At 43.3% G+C, this 23,334-nt stretch overlaps 2 protein-coding genes across 3 annotated transcripts in view; both read right to left on the minus strand.

Moving 5' to 3' along the window:
* The window catches only part of LOC119180724 (coiled-coil domain-containing protein 130 homolog), a 28,801-nt gene extending 23,061 nt beyond the window's left edge, over nt 1-5,740 (minus strand). The window contains exon 1 of the mRNA XM_075875152.1: nt 1,990-5,740. The gene's annotated coding sequence lies outside the window, so the exon portion shown is untranslated. The remainder of the gene's footprint in view (nt 1-1,989) is intronic.
* Nucleotides 887-23,334, minus strand: part of LOC119181348 (post-GPI attachment to proteins factor 6) — a 34,194-nt gene continuing 11,746 nt past the window's right edge. Inside the window, exons 7-13 of one of the 2 annotated variants that reach the window (XR_012886465.1) lie at nt 22,989-23,120; nt 18,798-19,003; nt 17,261-17,421; nt 16,476-16,654; nt 10,007-10,267; nt 4,844-7,258; nt 887-2,044 (exon numbers count right to left, since the gene is read on the minus strand). Coding sequence is in view for 1 of the 2 variants with exons in the window: in XM_037432567.2 (XP_037288464.2) it covers nt 6,875-7,258; nt 10,007-10,267; nt 16,476-16,654; nt 17,261-17,421; nt 18,798-19,003; nt 22,989-23,120 (1,323 nt within the window). In the remaining variant the exon portion in view is untranslated. Of the gene's footprint in view, nt 7,259-10,006; nt 10,268-16,475; nt 16,655-17,260; nt 17,422-18,797; nt 19,004-22,988; nt 23,121-23,334 lie in introns of both variants that reach the window. The other variant, XM_037432567.2, reaches the window with a different exon arrangement.

A 23,334-nucleotide genomic window follows, 5' to 3' on the forward strand; every position in this document is an offset into this window, starting at 1 on the left:
ATTGTACATAATTAGTGCATCATTTGTGCATAATTAGCCCACTTGATTACTCATGGAAGCTGCAACATTCTAATTTCATAGACACTAGCGCCAGAGCCCCCTTTAGTGTATATATAATGAACTCTCTGGATTAAGGCATAGCGATCTACTTTTGAAGGCAAAGCAAAATATCGTCTGATTTTTTTTCTACGCTTTACTGATATTATCATATTTGAATGGGTTCGAGCTGACAGTCAAACCTCACTACAGTAGAGAGAGATATACCGAAGTAAATTTAAAATGCTTTTTGCTAATATGGGCATGTGATGGGTATGAAATGTAGAAAAAAAGGTACTTTCGTTACACATGCAACTTTGTCATAATAACTTTTTCATAATAACTTTGTCATTCAGAATTTATTATTAAAGTTATGAGACAGAAGTTGGCAAAATAGTTACAATGGCAAAATGGTTTGCTAGACGAAACTAACAAAATGGCCACATAGCTGGGAATCAAATCTACATCCTTGTTTTAAGCAGCGCAACACCATAGCCAATATTAACTGTGACAAATTCATTGTTGTGTTTAGAGAAATCTGCTGGTGAATAAGGCATATGGATGGTTTGATAGGAGTGTGAAGACTTTTTAACAATGTTGACAGGGATTTATTAAATAATTAGTAAAGTGCAAATTTTCACTCGGTAGTTAGCATTAATGTTGATGTTTTCTTTTACTTTGTGTTCAAGTCTGCAAGTTCTTATTTCTTCTACAAGAGGAATGTTGCAGGCATAGCATGAGAGTTTCCAAACGCAGGTGAGTATTAAACTAGAGATCCCTTGGGAGCAGCATCTTATACCAAGAGGGCGTAAATTAGCCTGATGATGAGGAAAAATACAAGACACAGCAGTTGGGAAAAAGAAAATATCAGCTTTCTTTACTGCTGCAAAAGATTACATCAGCGTTTCACGACCTGCACGCACACAACGTACGCAAGCTGCCTTTCGAAGTGATGGGTGTACACTTAACGAATGCACGAAACTAGCGGTTCCATTTTCATTCCTCAGGGTCAAGAAAGAAAAACCCCGCTGTCACGAGAAGAAAGTCATCAAACACACATGGAACAACATTTTAAAAACTTAACACTGCCTCACAACACCCTGAAACCATTTCTGGTTTTGTCAGCTACGTACAGACATTTGTTGGAGGCAAGTTACGCACACGGTGACAGTGACGACATGGAACAACTTGTTAAACAAGAATGAAGATGGCTTGTATGTCATGTATTGCTGATATGTGGGACTCCCCTACGTTGCATGAGCTTATTTCATGCAGTAGCGCTTCTGAAATAGTACCCACAATTATGAGTGAGCTTCGCTTTGCCAACTCCTGTTTTCAAAAACACAGATGAGTAAAACATGAAAATTCTAACCAGGTCATTGAAACCATTTGATTACTATTTAATAAATCTCTGAAAAATGTTCCAACTTCATAGTGCTTTAAGTTTAATTTAAGCCTTTGAACGTTTTGTGCGACTTGCTAAAAATTGCTGAAGTACCATAAGCACTACTTATGAGTAGGAGCGGAAATAGTAACTCATAAACAGTATTTCTTCAAGCCCCTGAGGTGGGCATGCATTGTAGACTACTTTGCTTACATGACACCACTGTTTTCTTCAAAAATATTCAAAGACAGTGTTGTAAATAAATCATAGACTTATTTCAGAGCAACCAAGTTATAATATAACATATGCAACCGAGTTATAATTATGACATATATATCTTTGCTTTACGTATTGTGCTGAACATTGTTTATATGTATAGCCAAAGTGCGGCATCTGTTTTTATGACTGAGTAACAAAACTATGAATATGATGATTCAGTGGTTACAAAGTCTTCGATTTCAACAATTTCTTGACAGCTCAGTGCCTAAACAAGAATGTCTGCCACAAAAGCTTCACACAGTTTTTATCTTCTATATGCGATGACTTTTATTGAAATTGGGTGATCTCACCTTTAAGTAGACCATGAACTTATTTCACATACGCTTTGACAGGTAACACACTCGCCTAAAGAAGAGCAGACCAAGAACAAAGTAAGAGCAAGCGTTCTACAAAACAAACATGAACAAATGCACTTTGATGCAAGTATCTTTGCTAGAACATTTTGATGGATTGGCAATATTCTCAACTGCTAATAGCAGCAGGCAAGGGCTCTTCTTTCAAGGCAGCAATAAAAGGCTTGCTGTCATGAATAGCATAACGCTCGTTAAAATGTAAGAAAAAAAATTTTTTTGACTAGACACTTGTAGAATGCAAATAAAACTGTACAACGCATAAACACATAGACGGAAAATTAGAGCTCTGCGAAAAGACTAGCAAACACAAACACACTTTGTCTCTCTTGCTTTGTTCCAACTTTCCCGGAATTTTACAACAAGCAGTCGTGAGATGTGGCAAACAGCAACTTAATATCTGACTAGCTTTAGCTAATTACATTGTCAGTGAAATATACTGAAGCATGGCCAATACAATATACTGAAGCAGGGCCAATGTTAATCCCCCTCAAAGGCGGGACAATCAAACGTTACAAAAAGCAATTCGGTTCTTAGGCTTTCCAAAGCAAAATAACCTATTGTGGCATTCTGACGACCAGCTTTACAAGTTTTTGTGGGGAAAGCTTCTTACCATCCTCTCTCGCAAATAGTTCTTTGTTACAGAAATGTGTCGAAATAATAAATGCAGATGAAAGGAATTCGGCTAAAATGAAGAATTTAAATGTTTTTTGGTAGATATTGCCAAGTAATAAATTTTTCACTTACAACAGCATTTTTGTCATGCTGAATGCACCTTAACTGTCAAATGACATGCATCTGCTACAAGATTTCGGTGCTGGATAAGTAAGCACATTAAAAAATATCAGCTATTTATGTGATGTTTTTGCAAGCTGAATTGCTCAAACGGAGATAATCTAAAGATTGATACATCTATGTTAACACGACGACTTGCCAAAAGTAGACAATAAGTAGCCAAGTTGCGTAGAAGCCAAGTATCCTCGATATCAAGAAGCTTTAAATGAAGGCAGTAACTCGAACCCCAGTATGACAAATGCAGATATAACGAATAACGATATGGTATAACAAACTGAGTGAAACTGTCTCACTACTGTTAACAGTGTAACAGATGCACACTTATAGTGAACATCGGTTATGACAATGTTATTGTTATTTCAAACGTGACTTCGTTGTAACGACTATTGAACATACAGCGCAAACTTGCCAGACCTGGCAGCCATGGCCACGACGTTGCACACTCTACCTAGTATTTGCCACCTATAGCCCATATAAGTAAATACAAGAACTTGACCAGGGCATTATCAAAAACTCGGAGCCAGACTGCATATTTTGATTGAGTAGTCGGCGCTAACTGCACAATGCAGCCGCACTGCAGCAAATTATGCGGCTGGATTGCTGTGAAATGTGTACAAGTCGTGCACAGCAGGTCTACACAAAGGACAGGCACCCGTACAATCCCTCAAAGTACTTAGAGGAAAAAAGCTGCCTATTCGCAAAAAAAAAAAGGAAAAAAAATGGGATGAAATTTTAAAAAAGTGGTGACGCATACTTTCAAAGTTGTGGCAACTCTATCACATGAATCTCGCACGCTGGCAAATTAGTTGTTTGAGGTTTGTGTAACACTTGTAACACATGCGAAGTGCTGCTAATGGGTGCACATAAAAGTTTTTTCCTTCCATATGCATCACTCGTTCTTACGATATTTTTCAGCACTGATTCGCCATATCGAAATTCGGCGCCAAAGATGGTCGATACTGAAATGTTCTTATTGATGTAATCTTAATGACAATCATTTCAATGAAAATAGGAAGCCATAATAGCTGTTCAAAGCAGAATGCTGATTTATAGCCTCAAATGTTGTAGAACTGAGAGTATTGCAGCGATATCAACATCTTTGCAAAGAGTCTCGTATGGACACTAGTGGTACACTTGAAATCGGTGCATGATAGCTTGTAGCTTAAGTTTTGGCGGCTTCTGATGCCCATGCTTTCGTTGTTAATTTGGGGCTACCAGCCTATGGTTTTCTTTTGTTTTCTCACAAACATTTTTCATTTCCAGAAAATTCTAAAAAAAAGCTAAGGTGCTGCACCATCTCTTTCAAATGGCTTGCATATCTTTATATCATGACTTTCACCTTAATAAACTTCATCAAAGTCAGTTCTGTGAATTCAAAGCAAAACACTTCCTCCATGCCTGTTAGTGATGTGGAAATAACAAAAAAAGTAAAGATTCAACAAATCGATTAATTGAGGACCATTGCAAGATTTAGTTTTTTGCAGAAAGGCACGGAATACACTGAATATTTTTCAATACATCATACAAAAATATTTCCCAGCCGTTTTAGTTAATGTCATTAAAGTTGAAAAACAAGCCTGACAGTTTTTATGATAAATGCTAGTATAAACTTCTTCTCTATTGAATAAATGCACATTTGTTTTTTCCGTGTTCTTGTTCAAACCATATCTTGCAATGAACTAACCATGCTTTTCAAATAAAGTGTTACAACTTTCTTTTACTTCGGAACCACCTTTCATTCGTTCAGCAATTTCTGTGGTACAGCTGTCTTTTAACATTTTAAGATAAAGCCTCGCCCTGCCAGCGAGCGAAAACGCGCAATCAACCTAAAGTCTTATGGTCACTTTACAGAGCCAAATTCAACAAAATTACAGCCCTATAAAATGACACTCGGTGCACAACACGCCACTCAATACTAAGGAGTGCTACACAGCAATAAAAATTGCAAGATTTGTGGGAATAAAAGTCACAAAGACACGACAAACAAATCAGTACAGACCGGACACATAAAGAGCATGCGCAAGATGGCTTGGGTCATGTTTCCTTAATAAAAACAAATGTTGTGAGCTTTACTGGGCTTTACACTATGAGAAAAAGGTCACTTGTATTGCGCCAGAAGTGGTTACTCTTAGGTTTACAATGAACGAGGTGTGTGCGTTTTGCAGCTGCCCTTTGGTTGACGCCATAGAGTTTCCTTATAAATTCATTAGAGGGGACACTGGCGCTGCGATCCTTCAGCGATCATGGGAATTACGGTATGACATAGATTCGCCTAGTCTTCGTGCTTGTGGGCGGCGAACGCACTTGCGGCTTCGTTTATTTCAGTGTTTTGGTTTCTGTTTCGGAGAAAGGAACAAACCGCTTTTCACTTCGTGACCCTATTTGAAGTGGTAAGCCTAAATGATTAAGTTGGTGAAATGTAACTGCCAGACATTTGCCGATTGTTGTTTCATGACAAAGCAGCTTCAAGCCATGCAAAACCAGAACGGTCGTAAAGTAGAAAGACTAGGCAAATCCATGTCATACCTATAATTCCCATGCTCGATGAAGTGCTATGCCTTGCAGCTACCATAAACACTAGCGCCAGAGTTCCCTCTAGTGTATACGTATTCAGGAAACTCTATGGTTGACGCAATGCATCTGGTTCCGGTACTGATCCTAGTGACATTAAACCTACTTGAATGAGAACATTTCTCTTCCTCAATGACATTTGATTAGCAAAATGTTTTTTAAATTACAAAACTGGCAGTTAGCGAAATGGGGTGACGTGTGCTAAGTTGCATACGTTTGTGCAGATGGCATGCCCATGCTGCTGTAAAACTGTTTTTTTCACAAATGTCAAACCACTATACTTCATCATACCATATGAAATAAGCTGCACATCAAAAAATAAACTAAGGAATGACTAACTGCAGCTAGTGAGAATTAGAAAGTCGTAAATAAAAACCATTTTGTCTGGAGCCAAAGGCCGTCAAATAACGACATCACTGATAAAGGCTGTGCGGCCACAACCAAAGTCATTGCTTTCTTTGTAACAGGCCACTAAGAACCAAACGTTTCCTGTCAGCAGTTTCCAAGCTGCTGATGTAGTTGCCAGTTTCCATGCCATAAAAACAAGTCTGCCCATCAGGTTGCCCAAAGGAATCTGTGGCTCAAGTGTGGACTGTTTGCTCATTTCGATGTGTAAATAAAGTTGAAATATTCATGTGACTAGTGGCTGCCAGGGGCACACCCTAAAGGGACTATGTACATACGATGGCATAAAGAGACGAGACACTGCAGCTGTGACAAGTTGGCGTGCATGAGCAACCTTCGCACATAGAGCCTCGTAATGCATGTTTAGCTGGTGAGCAGTGCTATCAAGCATTTCCATTGTGATTTGACAAGCAACAAGACTTTGCCAGTTACGTTTGCTGGCTGCTTGCAAACGTGGCTCCGTGTGCTGCATGGCAGTTTAAAGACGTTGGTGAACACATTTTTGTGTGCAGTGTGTAGATTCACTGACATGGATATCATACTGCCATTCAGACCTGCAGGTTTGATGAACGTCTAGAGCCTGCTCATGGTTCCATAGTTTAGGACACGCATGATTGTGTGCACATTCAGCTTCCAGTAAGCTTTACATCAGTGAAACTGGTCTATTTTGAAATCAGTGATGTTCATAAGACTCTAAATGTGCACTTGAGCCAGTTGTGCACCTCTTTGCAGTCTGCGTAGCGGAGGATGAGTGCACCGATTCTCTGGGAAATTGCTGGGCATAAAAGCTCGAGTGAGAATCATCAGGAGGTATGACTGTTTGACTGTGCTCAAGCGCTGCTCCGAAGTTGTCAGCATGCCTCACGCTGCATGACATCGCGTCATATGTGGCTGCACATTGCAACTGTGACGTCACAATCAAAGCAGCAGTTCATTCCAACAAACAGTTCACCAGCAATCCGTCACAGAGCGAACTTGCGTGGACCATTTCGGCGGGTCTCACTCTCTCAAGCACGTCAACAACACCTTAGCTGCCGAACGATGGGCGGGTGGGTTACGGGTGGAGGCCTCTGATGAGCGACGTTAGATCCGTGTCGAGCCGGTAGTCGGCTATGTCGACCAGCTCCGAGTCGTTGTTCAGCACGGGCTGCACCCGCTCGTAGATGGACTGCATGGTGTCTCCGCCACTAATGACGGAGGCACTGCAGCCATTTTTGCACTGCGCCACGTTGCTCGTGTTACGCTTCGGTAGCAGGAAACTGATGGAGAGAGATATCACAATGTGCCATGCACTGTGGATGTACTTGTAGTTGTCCTCGGTCTCTACAAAGGCAAACAGGACTAGGCCGACCCCAGCGAGGAGGACGCCCGGAACCAGGTTGGTCAGCCACTCGCGCAGCGTTGGCTGGCAAGAGTGGGACTGGTAACACCTGCGAACCTGCAGGGGCAATCAACGGTGCTTGATCACATTGATTGCCAACTAGCTGGCAGTCGGGAGGCAGCATTTTTGTGGCCTGTGTAGACCTGTTCTGATTAAGGGCCAGGGTCAGAGAATGAATTCAAAAGCGTGTTTCAAATGTGTACACATTGTACATTCGGCTTTTATTATGACGTCTAGAGCATGAAAGCTGGCCAGTATTAGCATTGAAGACAACTTTCACGTAATTGAAAGGCCAGCCAACAGGCTCCCACTTTTCTTTTTCAACCCCCCCCCCCCCCCCCCCTCCAAGGCTCGGCAGTTCATAGAGTAGACCGTGGCGATTACGTTTTGCGAACATTACAGCGCTGCATGCCACGCACAGGCTCGATTGCGAAAAGTAATACCCACGCTCCTTTCGTACGCCTGACAAATCCGCTTTTCACGCGCAACGACACAAAGTTGCCAATTGGAAACTTGACATAGCGCGCAGCTCATCGATTGGTCTAAACCAGTGACGACGACGGGCTACGCCTTCTCCTTTCTGTGAGGAAGAAGGGTGGCGAGGTCACGCGAAAATTTGAAACCAGCTGAGACCGATGCTCTAACCCCTGTAACCTCCTTAATATAGCATGTATTAACACAATTCTTGAGGCAGCATGTTCACAAAGCAAAAGTGCACATACTTCTTTTTATATAAATCTTTGAACCTCAGGGTTGTTTACTGGCCCTTTAAGGAAATTATAGCAGTTGTGTACAGCAGTTTATTTTGAGGTGTCGTTCACAGATGGAAATGCATACATAGAAAATAATGCTGTAAATACCTTGTTATTAGCCTGATTTATGCATCCATGGTAGGATAAAAGATTCAGCCAGCTATCTCCAATCGACTAGCCCAACTCAATTTAAAAGGCAGCCAGTCCTGTAAGACCACCGTATACCTTTCTGTGACACGCATTACGATTCATTGTCTATAAGTGGGTGAAATTAACATAGTTTCGTGCCAAGGTTCTGAAGACAATATTTAAAGCCAATGGAAATGTTAGAATAAACTAAAGTGTATTTACAGCAATTGTTTGTAATTACTATGTAAATAATCAAATAACTATTTTATTTTACATTCAGTCATGCTATATGTCTTCATAAGCTGAAATTGAAAAATAAAGCATTCTTCTTCTTCTGATCACCCCTTCAAGTTACATGTGATAGTTATCTGTTGGTAGCGAGCATTCCTAAAAAGGCAACAAAATATCTGATTTTCTCCCATAAAAGCTGCCCCTACACATAACACATCTGTAACTATAACTCTACAAAAAGAAAAAATATTCATATAACGTGCAGCCCAATTTTTTCAGCACTATTAAACATTTCGTGGTGTGGGCTATACGGGAGAAAATATGGTATGTTGTAATTCCTGCCAAGATGACTGATGTCAAACATCTCGTTAAACATGGTACTGCTTTTGCCAAAGCCTTTGTGCGTCGCCAACTATCTTAATACAAAGTGACATAGAAAAATTTCTGGCAACCATAAGCCTGGTGTTTGTGGTCTCTTTCTTGCCAACTGTGCACAGGAATCGCAAAGATAAATCCAGCCTCCGAATGAGAATGATGTGTTGGTCGTGTCTTTTCTTCTGGTGCCCAGCCTTCCTACCTAAAGACAAATAATAATGGTTGCTGGGATTTTACATACCAAAAGCAAATAAGATATGGTTACGAGGGACGCCATAGGGCAGGGCTCTGGAAATTTTGACCATCTGTTGTCCTTTAATGTGCACCGACATCGCACAGTACCCAGCCTCTAGCATTTTCGCCTCCATCCAAATGCTACCACTGCAGCTAGAATCAAACTCCCGGCCTTTCGATCAGCAGCCGAACATCGCAACTGCAGCACAGCGGCATAGCAACCTAGGGACGACAGATTCCCTAGTCTACGCAGCAGGTGGATTTCCAGCTCTCTCTCCACTCAGTCTTGGCAAGGATACTGGGCACCGACATTTGTCAGTGTTGTATTGATGGAGGAGGAGGAAACACGAGAACGTACTGCCGTTTTCCCACTTTCCAAAGGTCTATTAACTTTGATTCTGCTGGTCATATCCCAGTGATCAGTTTAACTCTCCGTCATCTGCAGTGCTCCAGCTGCACTATGAAGCGCTCCAGTTCTGTGACTTTATTGCAGCCAGTCCAACATCATGAAAAAAAAAGAGAGCACATTTGCCTGCGAGCTACATCTACTAAGCTGTCTGCTTAGATGTGCATACAAGATAATCAACCTCACCCGAGTGATCTTGTGTTTGTAACGGCGATGTGACAATCATTTTATAAGTGGTCTCATTGCTTCTTGACGATATTAGAAAACTACTGTATCCTGGCGTCGACACTCGTACAATATTATTAGATGAAGTGCAAGTGTGTACAGTCGTCAGCAAGCCTAACACGAATTCTCCAATGCATGACCTGGACTATTTTGACTGATGCCAGCCACAAGGCACTGGGCGCTATTGCCTTGATAACAGCCTCGGTACGCTTGGATGGTATGCCGGCATGCATGGGTAACATCTCAGCAAAAGAATCCAAAAGCATCTTTCAAACTGTTAGACTACACACGGCGGAGTGTTTGTGTTAAGCTTGCTGACGACCGTGCACCTACGAACTGCTGCTTACAAATTGGTTATGCCTGCTTTATGAACTGTTATCAACGATATCATAACTCTACTGGACAACAGTATGGGCAACTGTATCCCCAAGGTATAGAGAGGAGAGTGCTCACCCAAGACACAGACAGCAGGAAGGCCCCGACACCAGCAGGCACGGCGAAGACTAGTAGGCTGGTGCGCTGGCACTGCACACCCAGTGCAACACCCAGGGCACCCAGCACGTGCGCAATGGAGGCCAGCGTTGGAGGCACATTGGCCATGGCCACCAGGGTGACCCAGAACGAGAGCACGGCCGAGAAGAAGTCGCAGAACTGGAGCACTTCGTAGCGGAGCAGGCAGAAGCCAAACATGTCCACATCGCAGGCGTGGTAAAACTGGGAAAGTCGAGCACCAACGACTAATAAATTCATCCGCGCAAATTCAGCATCTAAAAAGAAAAAATGCCGCTGGGAAGGTTGTGTCCAGAAGCATGCATCTTTCTGAAGGTTCACAAATTTCAAGTGAGATTTTTGTAAACTAGTGTAGAACCTCGTTGACATATTCCCGCTTACTACGATTTTCTGGCCGTTATGCTTAAAATATCGCAAACTAAAGATTACCCAATAGAACTATGTGTTAATTGATTCATGTTAATACGTTCCTGAAAATACGATTATTCGGCAGCAATGTTCAGCACTGTGGCAAAGCACATTTAGATGATACATTCTCCAGCCAAAATCTCTCAATCAGGTATGTGAAAAGGCCCTTCTCATGCGCTTCTGGAGTGCAAAATGGCAGACTTCTGCAGCACAGTGGCTTCTCCATAGTGCCTAATTTACGGCCTCCATGCCTCTTCAAAAATAGCCAACTAGCCTAGAAGTCTGATCTGCTTTGGCAGAACAGACTGTTGGGCTAGTTGGCTATCCAAGAACACAAAATGAATAGGCACTAAAATCGATGAGCACAGAAAGGAAAAGCAGAGAGTGGGCTGTCGCTACTTAAAACTGTTTATTTAAGTCACACCTACCGAGTTTAAGCAAACATTGTGGTGGTGCTGCGCATGTGCAACATCACAGCGTAAAGCAAATACAGTAGAACCTCGTTGATACGTTTCCTCTTAATACGATTTCTCGGGTGTCCCCATGGAGCCATGTGTTAATATGTTCCGCTTAATACGGTCCCGGAAAATATGATTATTCAGCAGCAATGTTCGGCATTGCGGTAAACTGCAGTCGTATCATACGTTTCGTGGGCAAAAATGTTCATTCAGATATGGAAAAAAAAAAAAAAAAAACGCTCTCACATCACATGCTTGTGAAGCGCCAAGTGGCAGACTGGCACCGCGTGGCAACGACGGTTTCTTTGCCGCGTTCAATTGTCACCCCTCTTTCACACAGAGACACGTCTGAGCTGTCAAAGTCTTCCAACGGTTTTCAAAAAGTGCCTGTTATTTTCTGTAGCACATTAGTTTTCGTGATTTAGTGCGGCCTGTAAGACTCCCGGATCATCGGTACGCAGTTGCTGCTGGCACTCGACCTCCCAGGCCTGTATTCATGCCTGTACTGCACCATCGGTCCGGTGAATGCGAGCTGCGAGCTCTCTCACGTTTCCACAGTTGGTGCTCTGCGACAGTTGTCCGTGGCCTACCCAGGTGGAGGTTCTCCACAGTGCGCGCACTCTGTGCCACGGCAGCGACGAGATGGACGATGTGACTGATATCACAGCCAATGGCATCCACTCTCCACTCTGACACCGATGCCGAACGGTTTAGGGCATTTAGGGATATGCACGCCGCACCAGGTTTTCTGTGGCCGGGCCTTGTGCGAGGCTGCATGTTGCTCAGTGTACACAGTTAGTGATTCAAAACACTAGCGTCTAGCATGGAGTCGAAGAAGCACAAGCCCTTGTCGATTAAAGAGAAGCAAATTTATATAACGAACTGGACTGCCAGCATCTACTGTGAATACCATGGTGTCGAAGTGGAAAGAGAACGAGACGAATGCCTTGGTATTCAACGGCGCAACAAAGCAAGCCCGTGGAGCCTCCCAAGGGGGGCTGGAGGAGGCGCTATTGAAGTGGTTTGAGCAAGCACGAGCCTCCGGAGTTAACTTTAATGGCAGCGTGCTTAAGGAGCAGCTGTTTCAAGAAGTGCGGTTTTCAACAGCAGCTTGCATCAGAGGACACAGTGAAGACGACCCTGTGACGTACGCGCCTGATATCGACGACGACATCGATGTGGAGGTCCTCTTCACTGGCCCCAACAAACCCTTGGCCGAGTTCGTCTCGATAGAGAACGACCCGACCTGCGAGCCACAAAGTGTCGCCGAGATTGTCACAGAAATGGTGGGGGGCGACGCAGCGAAGTACAGTAAAACATCGTTAATTCGAACTCGGTTATTTCGAAATCCCGCTTAATTCAAATAATTTCCGCGGTCCCGTATTTTGCAATGTACTAAGTTTGAGTAAATAATTTGAAGCGGCGGCCGGCACTAGTCCGGTTCATTAGAAAACTTTGGGTGCAATGTGCCAGTTTCAGATCCCGATTTCGCCGTAAATCCGCCGAAACGACGTCTCTTAATAGCCACAAGGCAACGCAATGTAGCTATACTAATGAGTGGTAGATGAATCACCCCAGCCTCGCTGTTTTCAGCGCAAAAAAAAAAGAACAAGAAAACGGTCTCGTGGTAAAAAAATACTTGTGTCTGCGAAAAGCTGAATGTGCTTCACTGCAATACAGCGGTGACGCGCGGGCAGCATATCGCATGTTTTTAGGAACGTCAGCGGGTCATGGTTCACTCATTCTTTCTGGGATCGTAAAGAAACTAATAAAGAACAGTTTGGCGGAATTAGAAATGTACACGAACCTCCGATTGCCGATTGCTCCAGAAATTCGCACTTTTGCTCTGCTGGCAGAGTTCGTGCCGGTAACACCTACTTCGAAAACTAAGTTTGAAAGTTTAAAGGATCACTTTTCCCAGCCAGAACACATCGCGAGTTTCGTCATACTGGTCATTATGAAATTTCTAATTATACCAGAAAAAATGTGCGAATGGTCGCATCATGACGTGCTGACGCAAAGAGGTGCAGGCGACATGCTGCCCGCGTATCACTACTGTGTTGCAGTGAAAATGTCTTGTTTTCCGCAGGCGCACATTTTAATTGATTAGACAGCAGGTTTTTTTTTTTTTCCAGTGGCAGCAGCGATGCCCACTGCTCCCCCGTGTTTGCAGCAAAATTAAGACCAGGTATTGCTGGAAAACATAACCTTGGAGCCGCAAGCTAGCCGGCACAGCAAAGAATTAGCACTGAATACTTTTGAACAGTTCTAAGCTCCTTGCATCCCACTTTTTGTATGTTCTGCTAATTTGAAAACCCGCTTAATTCGAAGATTTCTCGCGGCCCCAGTGACTTCAAATTAACGAGGTTTTACAGTAGTTTGGGGACGAGGCACCGGAAGACGGCGACGAGAACGAAAGCATGCACCGACCGGCTGAGTTCGCCAAAGCCCTTGCTGAACTGGAAGCTTTACAAAGCTTCTTTTGCAGAAAAACAGTGAAAACGCGAACAAGGGTCTGCAATATGAGCAGAAGGAGCTTTTTTTGTCCAAAGGTGAGAGGCAGCAGCAGAAAATTACAATGTTCTTTGAGAAATAAATGTTTTTTGCTCTTGCATCTCTACATAGACTTGGCAGCCTCATTTTCTGCTGGATTCGGATCGTACATTTATTTTGCACGTTTTTTTTTACGAATCAACGAGGTCCCACTATAAATCAAATGTAACAGTAAAACAATTATGCTATAACAACTGCAGTGTAACAAGATGCAAGTGACAGCTGTGCATGTCAAAAGGAGTCCTGCAGAAATTGAGATTCAGGAATATGCCAGGATATTGAAACCTTGCTTGTACATGTCCCATCGTTCTTTCTCATAAAAAGTGCTTTTAAAGCAAGTCGAACTGAACTGCCCTTGCTTTTTTAAAGTATCGTAGAAAACGTAAAATTAGCTCACACCCACATGTAGAGATGTGTACGATAAAACCCCTACTTGTCCTCCTTTTTTTTTTAAACTTAGTGCTTGCTTCCCAAGTTGGTCATTGCTGCATTTCTTGAACTAACCGATGTACGATTTCCCCCAGCACATGGAAATGGAGTAAGCAACTCGAACACAGCATTCAGTGAAAGTGTTAGCATGCCTAATGCTGCTTTCAATGCAGATTTGACGTCAAAGTTTTTGCAGCTTATTGGGGGCAGAAAAAAACCAGAGACACTTGTCTGTTTGCCACCTTGTTTTTTTCTACTGCCTTTCTAGCAAGGTTCTACTGTATTTCACTGTCTAAATCACTGAGTGCTGCCAATATGGCTGCAGAGAGAAAGTGGGTGAAGGACTCGCAGTTTGTTGCAGAGGTGTATACAGTATTTTTTTTAACAAAGCTATGCTTGTGAAAATTACTCCAGAATGTGACTTATGCAATATCCCATGAGGGCCCTGTAGGGTAGTTTCTTAATATTTGTTGTGAAATAAACTAACGTAATTAAACCCTTACAAATATACAAGCTAATGTCAATGTTGCAGAATGCTGCATTTTGCACTCACTCATGATACACATACTCTAAAACCGATTCTAAATAGTTTCTAGGCTGCACTTGCAATTAAATATTTCGTAAGTGGTATGCGAGTCTATACTTAAACCTCCTTATAACAAAGTCACACCTGCCACGAAAATACTTCATTATATTTGAAAATTCGTCATGAACATGTATTTGAAACACTGTATCTATGACAGAGCTATTCTTCACTTCGTTATAACCAATCATACGCTATATCCAGGTTCCTTATATCGAGGTCTGAGTGTATGTGCATCCACGCCAAACAATTTTACAAGCTAAACTGCTGTCATAATCTTATGTCAGAACACCTTTAGTTAAATAGAAATATGCTTCAATGAACCTTTTTTCCATAATTCGCAAGTGTGCGTCTCTGCACTGCAATACTTGAACAAGTAATGACAGCATCTGTCATGCTTCAAGCGGAGACCTGGTCCTAGTTGAACGTGCTGGGGCTTGTCGATTATTAGTGTTTATATCAAGAGAGGCGACTCAACATTTCCCACCTCATTGCGTAAGAACAAGCCAGCATTACCGTAATTACTCGAATCTAACGCGCACCTTTTTTCCGGTTAAGCGAGTTCATAAATCGCATGCGCGTTAGAATCGAGTACGAACAAAAAATTACGGTCAATCTATTGCCATCGCAAATCCAAAATGGCCGCCCCCTACGTGCGTCGGCATGGTGCGTCGGCTATTTCTGCCTATGTGTTTACCATGTGCGGCACTTCGTACGTGTGCTGAGGAGTTCGTCATCTAGTAGTGCATTAGCATCGACGACGTGAAAGGGCCGACTCCAAAAACTCAAGTGCACCACGATGCCGCTTTTAAAAGAAAAGTCATCGCGTGTGCAGAAACAGACGGAAGTCGGGCCGCATCGCGGTCGTTCCCGAAACGTGCGTGCGGGAGCGGCGGAAACAAAAGCAGAAGATTGTCGACAGCAAAGCTTCACGCAAAGGCTTCAGTGAGCCACAGCAGGGTCGGTTTCCGCAAATTAAAAAGCTGCTCCGCGAGTATGTGCTTGAGGAGCGAGCGGCACAGCGGCCCGTGACGACAGAACTGCTCCAAGTGCGGGCTATGCAATTAGTCTTAGAAAAAAGTCTAATGCGGAGCCAGTTTAAAGCGAGCAGGTGCTGGCTAATTAACTATATGAAGAGGAAAGGCTCTTCCCTTCGAAGGGAAACATGCATATGCGAAAACTTTTGCGGAGAAGTACGATAAAAAGCTTTAGAGTTTTCAGAGGTTCGTCCTAAACTTGCGGCGCAACAACGGCTACCTGCTTGGGCAAATCTGGAATGCCGATCAGACGCCTCTTTACTTCGACATGCCTGGCACCACAACTGTCGAGAAGAAGGGGGCAAAGCAAGTTCGCGTGCTGACATCGGTCCACGGTAAAACTACAGTGACGGCAATGCTCTGTTACACGTCAGATGGGCACAAGCTTCGCCCGTACCTCATATTTAGATGGAAGACAATCCCGAAAGGAATCGTTTTTTCGAGTGGTGTGATCGAGCGGGCCAGCGAAAAAAAATGGGTGCGCGTTGCAATCGATGTCTTACGTTTTTTTTTTTTTCCGCGGTGGAAATCGGGTGCGCGTTACAATCGAGGGCGCGGTAGAATCGAGTAAATACGGTAGTTGTTCAAACTTCATGGCAGAAAAGGTAACTTTACAGTTTTGAAAATGTTCTACTGCAGTGGTTCTCAAATGGGGGTCCGCTGCGAAGCCATTTCTATGATCCGTGAAACCCTCACCCACATTTTTCTTCAAGCATGACTGCACCACATATTGTAAACGGTCCGAAATGAAGTGATGTGGCATGTTTGCTTGATGTTGTTGGTAGCAATAAAAGGCACTCGTTTCACGCACCAGTTGTAATTTACCTGCGTACCCCCCTTTCCCTCCCCTCCACTGCAAGGGGTCCCCCACCACTTCCACCAGTTCACAAGGGGTCTCCGACACATCCGTGGCTGAGAAACACTGGTCTATTGGAAGGACGTACCATCGAAAAGAACATGGTGACCCCATAGACGACAGCCTCTGTGTAGAACTGCCGTCTGGTGGCCAGGACTATGGCAGGCAGAAAGAACAGGTTACTCAGCGTCAGCAGCAGAGTCCGCATCAGAAGAAGGGGCGCCGGCGTCGCTCTGCTGTTGTCAGTGCAACCCCAACCGCGCCAACCTGGAACAACAAAAGATGCAGTTCTCAAAAGGGTACATCGATGTTGGAAACTTCCCTACAGACAAAGCTGACAGACTGCAACACCAGGATGCCAATTTCTTGCAAAAAAAAAAAAAAATTCAGTTCGTTCCGTTGGGCGGCGAAGCAGTAATGTTCAAGTGTATTTGATTGACTAGAAAGAGCATGTGGTGTCACCTGCCTCTAGATTTGAAACACGCACACTTATACTGAGCAAAGTGACACTCTGTGACCTGATGACTCAGGCAATGGAATTTAGGCAAATGCCTCATGTCATGTGATTCACTCCAGGTGCTTTGACCTTGGTTTATTACAATTGATGCATGCCTCTAATTAGTGTAATTAAAGGAAGTGCAAATTACTTCCCAGTATTTTGTACCGAAAGTCCTCATCATCATCGCCATTGTTAGCATCATGACTTAGTTTATTTATTTCTTTATTCTCTCCTCCCTCTGACACTGTGATTTGCGTGACTACTTGTACTACTACTACTACTATGACAACAACGATGGCACGCCTCCACTTGTCACATCTAAAACGGCTCCACTATAAAGTTAAGGTGGTCATTTATAATGCATCAGAACTTACCTCCGACACAGTGGCAGGAGCTGAAGTAAAACTGCCGGAAGTGATTCTCCTGGCAGTAGCCATGTTGGCCACAGGGCGACCCTTCGAAAACGCATGGCTGAAGCCGAATTCGAAGGTCCACTATGGTCTGCTCCAACTCGCATCGCACGGGCACCCACGAGCTGTGCAAAGAACGGAACATTTGCTCATTTTATTCTTTGCTCAAAAGTTCAAGTTCCCCAAACACTGGAAACCGAAGGTCACCTATGACTGCTTACTAGATACCCAACACCGTGCATTCCATGTTTAAAGAGAATAGAAACGGACAGCACTTATGTGACACGTTTCAACATTTGGTGAGATGCTGAAGGCAAGGTTGTCATCTAACATTAAAAAAAAAACAATTCAGCAAACTTATCAACATAATGCACAAATGAGCCATTAGTGGTCTATCTTTTGATCACGAGAAGATGTAATGTGCTCACTTACAGAAACACGATATCAGAATGTTTACTATATGTGCAATCGCTCAATATTACCGTATCATGCCCCTACAAATGTTGCCGCTAAAGGCGTGGCCGTCACTGGTGTAAGTGCTCGAACCTGAATTGTGTTGACTTGGCACAAACTGATGACAGTGACACAAATTGAAAGTATCTGCGTTACTTAAGCTTTCAATAGTTGTTTCAATACGTGTACTGTAACACTTGCTCTGTAAACTCCATTTCTTTGTTCTCATCTTACTATGTTGTCTAAACTAGATACAAATCTGACAAAAGACTGACTAATGAGCCTGAATATTCAGAGCTTTAGCCTGCACATTCAGAACTTGTTGGTTGTTACTGCTACAATGCAAAAGAGGGACAGAAATATATGAGACAGTGCTGCTTGTGATGTACGCTTCAATTAGTGATGACAACACTGCTGTGTATCTGCGTGTCTTTCCTTGTGTTCTGTCTCCCTGCACTGCCTTGCCTGTCCTAAATTCAGAACACTGTACTGGGTGTACCTAAACTTTTCCTGGAATTCTAAATGGAACTCTAAATCCAGAAACATGGGCTGCAGGCTAGCCTGAGAGAGATGCTTAACAAAGTGCAAAGAGAATCAGAATTTTACCATTTTATAGAATTTCTCATGCTACACTAAAAATCACTCAAACTGAAGATTTTTCTTATTTATTCAGTTACACCTATCACGAATTTTCTGTCACTGCCAACACCAAGTTTTCACTCAACCAATGATGCAGACGCACATGTCGACACCAGAATTTCTGATGGATGCGAAACTTTATTTGAAGTCCTGAGGTGCATGACAACGTGCAGCGGGCCGCTCCCATGTTGGGACCGTCAGGCTACCACAATTTGAGCATTGAGCCTTTTAATGCTGTCATGTTACAACAGGCACTGATAAGTTACCTTATGGCACTGATCAGTTACCTTATGAAACAAGTTCTTGACAAAAGAAATGAGCATGCTTTATGGTAATACACTTGTGAACGCTACCGCACTCACTGTTCTTGAAATCACAGACGGCGCCAAGGCCGATTGAGGCCACTGACCTTGAACCGTTAAAGCAGCCTGCCGTGAATGAGAGGAACCAAGTGCCAGGCTCTGGGAAAGGGAAGTATTTGATCGCCACCAAACTGTCGTTGGTGGAAACGGTCAGCGAGAGACCCTGGGGGCACTGAATGCGTCCTGACACGTACGGTGGCGGGCTACCGTGGTGGATGCAGATGTTCACGATGACCACCTGGGATGTCAAATTCTGAAAGGACGAGACAAATAAGTGATCCAAGTGTGTGGCGGAACTGTCTATGACTAAGAAGGCAACGTACACTCAAGAACAAGATTCACATGGCTGTGCTCTTATATATGTACAATACTGCCAGTCTCGTCAAGGCCATAGCAGGTGGGCATATCGTTGTATATAAATCCAAGTTTTATTACAATGGGCATAGAACAAATTGAGCTATTCTTCTTTGTCAAAATACAACAAACAAATGCAACAAACTGAAATACACTGAATCTTTTTCAGACAAGCTCCTTTTGCTCCGACAGCCAAGGTTGAAATCCCTGACTGTGTCAGTAGAAAAGTAGGGGAGTCAGTGCTTTGATATTTCTTATGAATAAATCTAATTGCCCTTTTCTGAATGCTTTCCAATTTACTTGTATGAGTACGAATTCTTTCCAATTTACTTGTTTCAATGATATTGCAGCCATAACAGTCATTGTTATGTAATGTAATTGTAATGCATTGTAATTGTGTGCAAAAAGGAATGAGCTTCAACATGAGATAACAGGAAAAACCAAAAATTTGTCTAAAAAATGCCGAAGAACAAAAAAATATGAACAAGATAGTGCTAAAAAATACACAAAACACTTGGATAATAAGAACTTTCTCTTGCAAGTAGAGACTGTTCTGAGAAAAAGCTTCCATTTATTGAGAAATTACCTGTACTGTGTGATTGCTTGTACAGGGAAAAAGCAGACAAGTACTACTTGGCAAGAAAGGTCACATGGTTGCAGTGCAAGCTTTTTGGAGTAAAGTTGTCAAATAACTTGCATTGGAGGATTTTCGTCCGTGAGCTAGTGAGGACGTGTCTGTGGATCGCATTATTACAGTTACATAAATATAACGTATGTAAATGCAGCAATTCAACCTTAAAGGCATTTTACGCTTGGCTGATTAGTGAAGTACACTCTAAGGAAAAAAAAACGAGTATTTCAAGAGTAGTACTGCCACACAACAAAAATCATCATCTGACTGGCTCGAGTTTCCTTTCTTGAAAACCCAGCACTCGCCACATTCCTACCAAGAATGCTATATCATGCTGATAACGCCTGTGCTGTTGGGAACCGTGAAGCACCGGAACCGCGGTGATAATGCGAGGAAAGTACACAAAGCAGATAGCGAATATTGTTGTGTGGCAGAAAAACTCACCAAATACTCTATATCTTCTCAGAGTGCATGTAGCCCACTAAATGTCATCAAGAATAGTTACAGCACACTAAGCTGCAACAAGGTACCATTATTGTCATGCCATAAAATCATATTTAAGACAGATAAAATTTTGGGGAATTCCGTGTTACAACCACAATAAGATTATGGGAAGGAAGGAACAGGAGGGAACGGAAAGGTAAGGATGTTACCCAGCCTAGAATGGCCGGTATGCTACCCTACACTGGAACAGGGATGAGGAAGTTTGAAGGATGAAGAAAGAGAAAGAGGAAAGCACATGCACACAAAATCATACTTCACAGTCATCATAACAGTATTATTCTATAACCGCTGGTACAAGTCTGTTGCCTTCAAGTAGCTAAGGACTGCTTTCATTGCCTTCACCCGCAATTACCTCTTTAGACGACATTTCAGAATGGCTTCAGTCGTCATTGGTCTGCAATCTATGCAAGCAAGCGCGACTACAAGTCACTTTCTCTGCACATGGCCAGCGGAACCCTGGAATAGGGGCTCGACCATTTGGAATGCTCTGCGTTATGCGCAAATAAAGTTTTCTCTCTCTCTCTTTCTCTGCAGCGAAGACAGTAGGAATGCTACAGTGAGCTAGGGCTAGTATCAATACTGACAACCTGGAGTTCTTTAGTGAGCTTGTGCTAATGTAAGCAAAGCTACATTCTTGAATTTAGCCTCTGCTATGGCTATTGTTCTGAAGACAGATAGATGACAGATAGGTAATAGTGCACTTGAAGTTCTAAAAGACTATGTCTACTTAGGGCAGGTAATAACCGCAGAGCCGAACCACGAGATTGAAGTAACTAGAAGAATAAGAATGGGGTGGAGCACATTCGGCAAGCACTCTCAAATTATGACAGGTAGATTGCCACTATCCCTCAAGAGGAAGGTATATAAAAGCTGTATCTTGACAGTACTTAGCTATGGAGCAGAAACCTGGAGACTTACAAAGAGGGTTCAGCTTAAATTGAGGATGACGCAGCGAGCAATGGAAAGAAAAATGGTAGGTGTAACCTTAAAAGACAAGAAGAGAGCAGAGTGGATTAGGGGACAAACGGGGGTTAAGGATATCATAGTTGAAATAAAGAAGAGGAAATGGACATGGGCCGGGCATGTAGCGCGTAGACAGGATAACCGCTGGTCATTAAGGGTAACTAACTGGATTCCCAGAGAAGGGAAGCGGGTTAGGGGGAGACAGAAGGTAAGGTGGGCAGATGAGATTAAGAAGTTTGCGGGTATAAATTGGCAGCAGCAAGCACAGGACCGGGTTAACTGGCGGAACATGGGAGAGGCCTTTGTCCTGCAGTGGACGCAGTCAGGCTGATGATGATGATGATGATGGCTATTGTGGCAAGGATACCCCCTGCCTGAAGCTCAGCAAAGCAATGATATAGACCAGAATTTTCGTCGTTTGTAAAGGGGTGCTGCAGGAGAGCAGGAACGAATGACAATGACAGCTTCCAGCTTGTCCTTATTGCACGCTTGCTGCTGGAGCTTACTCTGACGTAAGCATCAGCTCTGATGTAACCATCAGCTCTGACGTAACTGAACCCACGCTCTCCACGCTGGCTATACAGAGAAATGACAACTGGATCATGTACGCTTGCTTAATTTAAAGGGGCCCTGCAAAAATTTCTGAGCACGGTCAGGAAATCCTGCACATTTTTAGTCAACGCTCCAGAGAACATGTGAGCCCAACATTAAATCACAACACATGGCCCGGATTTTACAATTAATCTGGGAAGTCTGCTAGAAATTTCTGGCATTCTATCAACAATTGATGCCATATGCCCAAAATGACCGCATTATAAATGTGCCGTCCCCTCTCGAAGAGAGCGGCCAAGAGCCGTGTTTGCCTTTCAAGTGCCGCCAATGGAAGTGGGGGAGACGCTTAATCCCCTAATAGGGGCTACTTCCACGTCTTTAAACCCTATTTTCCTTTGTTATGGCCACTTTAAACGGGCACCGCAAACGACCTTCAGAGCGTCATTTGTCATCTTTTCTGTCGGCTCACGGAGAGAGTGAAAGCACCGGTCGTCGAAGGAAGAAGAAATGCCAGGCCGCGGTCAGACTCACCCTACCAGCCCGAGCAACAGCACCGCCTTTTTACGGGGGGATTTACTGAGTGCTTGTGAATGTTTGTTGAAATGTGACCCCAATTCCTGTTAATTAAAGTTACTTTTGTTTAAATGTTCACGAGTGTTCGACCGTTAACTGGCTGGATAGCGGACGCTTTAACCCGTCAAATGCGAGCTGCGAGACCAGCAGAATAAACGTGAAGCCCCACGTCACTGGCTAATTTGTGCATCGTGAGCTGCGCATAGTTGCTACGGCTGCCGCAGAATACCCCAACGTGTCTGCGCTGTACTCTATAGTGCCAAAATTACACACAGCATAGAGTTACACCAGCACGCTAGTGATCACACTCAAAGTATCTGTTGCATTCAAGCTAAAAATGTGCTCCAGATTATGATGCATGCTGACAAACGGATGTAGCCTCTTGCCCCATCTCCCTGTGTAGCTTTCAGCACGCTCGCTAATACGAAAGAGAAAGCACTTTTAAAGTGAGTGTCTACTAATTCCTGTAGCTACGCTTGTACTCAGCGGATTCTCAAAATTCTTGCGGCAGTGATTCTGTGAGGCTATGCAAACTCTTTTAAAGAATTCATTCAATGATTACTTTAAATAGTGTTGCAGGGCTTCTTTAAGTGTGGGTTAGAAAGAGTAGATGAATCTGGTCTGTAGCAGCTCGGCTGTTCAATGGCAGGAGCTGCATTACCTTAACCATACTGTCTAGATGTATCTTTGTCTGTAGCGTGCCCCCAATGTCCACGAATGGCTCCAGCTGGAGGCCAACCACAACCGGGAATGCATCAGTGAGGCCCAGCCAAGATGAAAACCACTCAGGTCCCTGCAAAAATAAATGCGAATGCCGGCATTTGGACCAGCAAAGAAGGCAGGAGTAAACTTGTTGCAAATACAAGTACAACATTATGGGCAATGTTTAATGGATCTTTAGCCTATTTGCTAATGTATTATCATTCATGACACCAAAAATACAAAAGACGTAGTGCTGACTGAGTAGTCATGGGACATCTCAAAAACAAAATTACTTCTCTTCTGGC

The sequence above is a fragment of the Rhipicephalus microplus genome, chromosome 10 (genome assembly GCF_043290135.1).
Source record: "Rhipicephalus microplus isolate Deutch F79 chromosome 10, USDA_Rmic, whole genome shotgun sequence".
Taxonomy (NCBI): domain Eukaryota; kingdom Metazoa; phylum Arthropoda; class Arachnida; order Ixodida; family Ixodidae; genus Rhipicephalus; species Rhipicephalus microplus.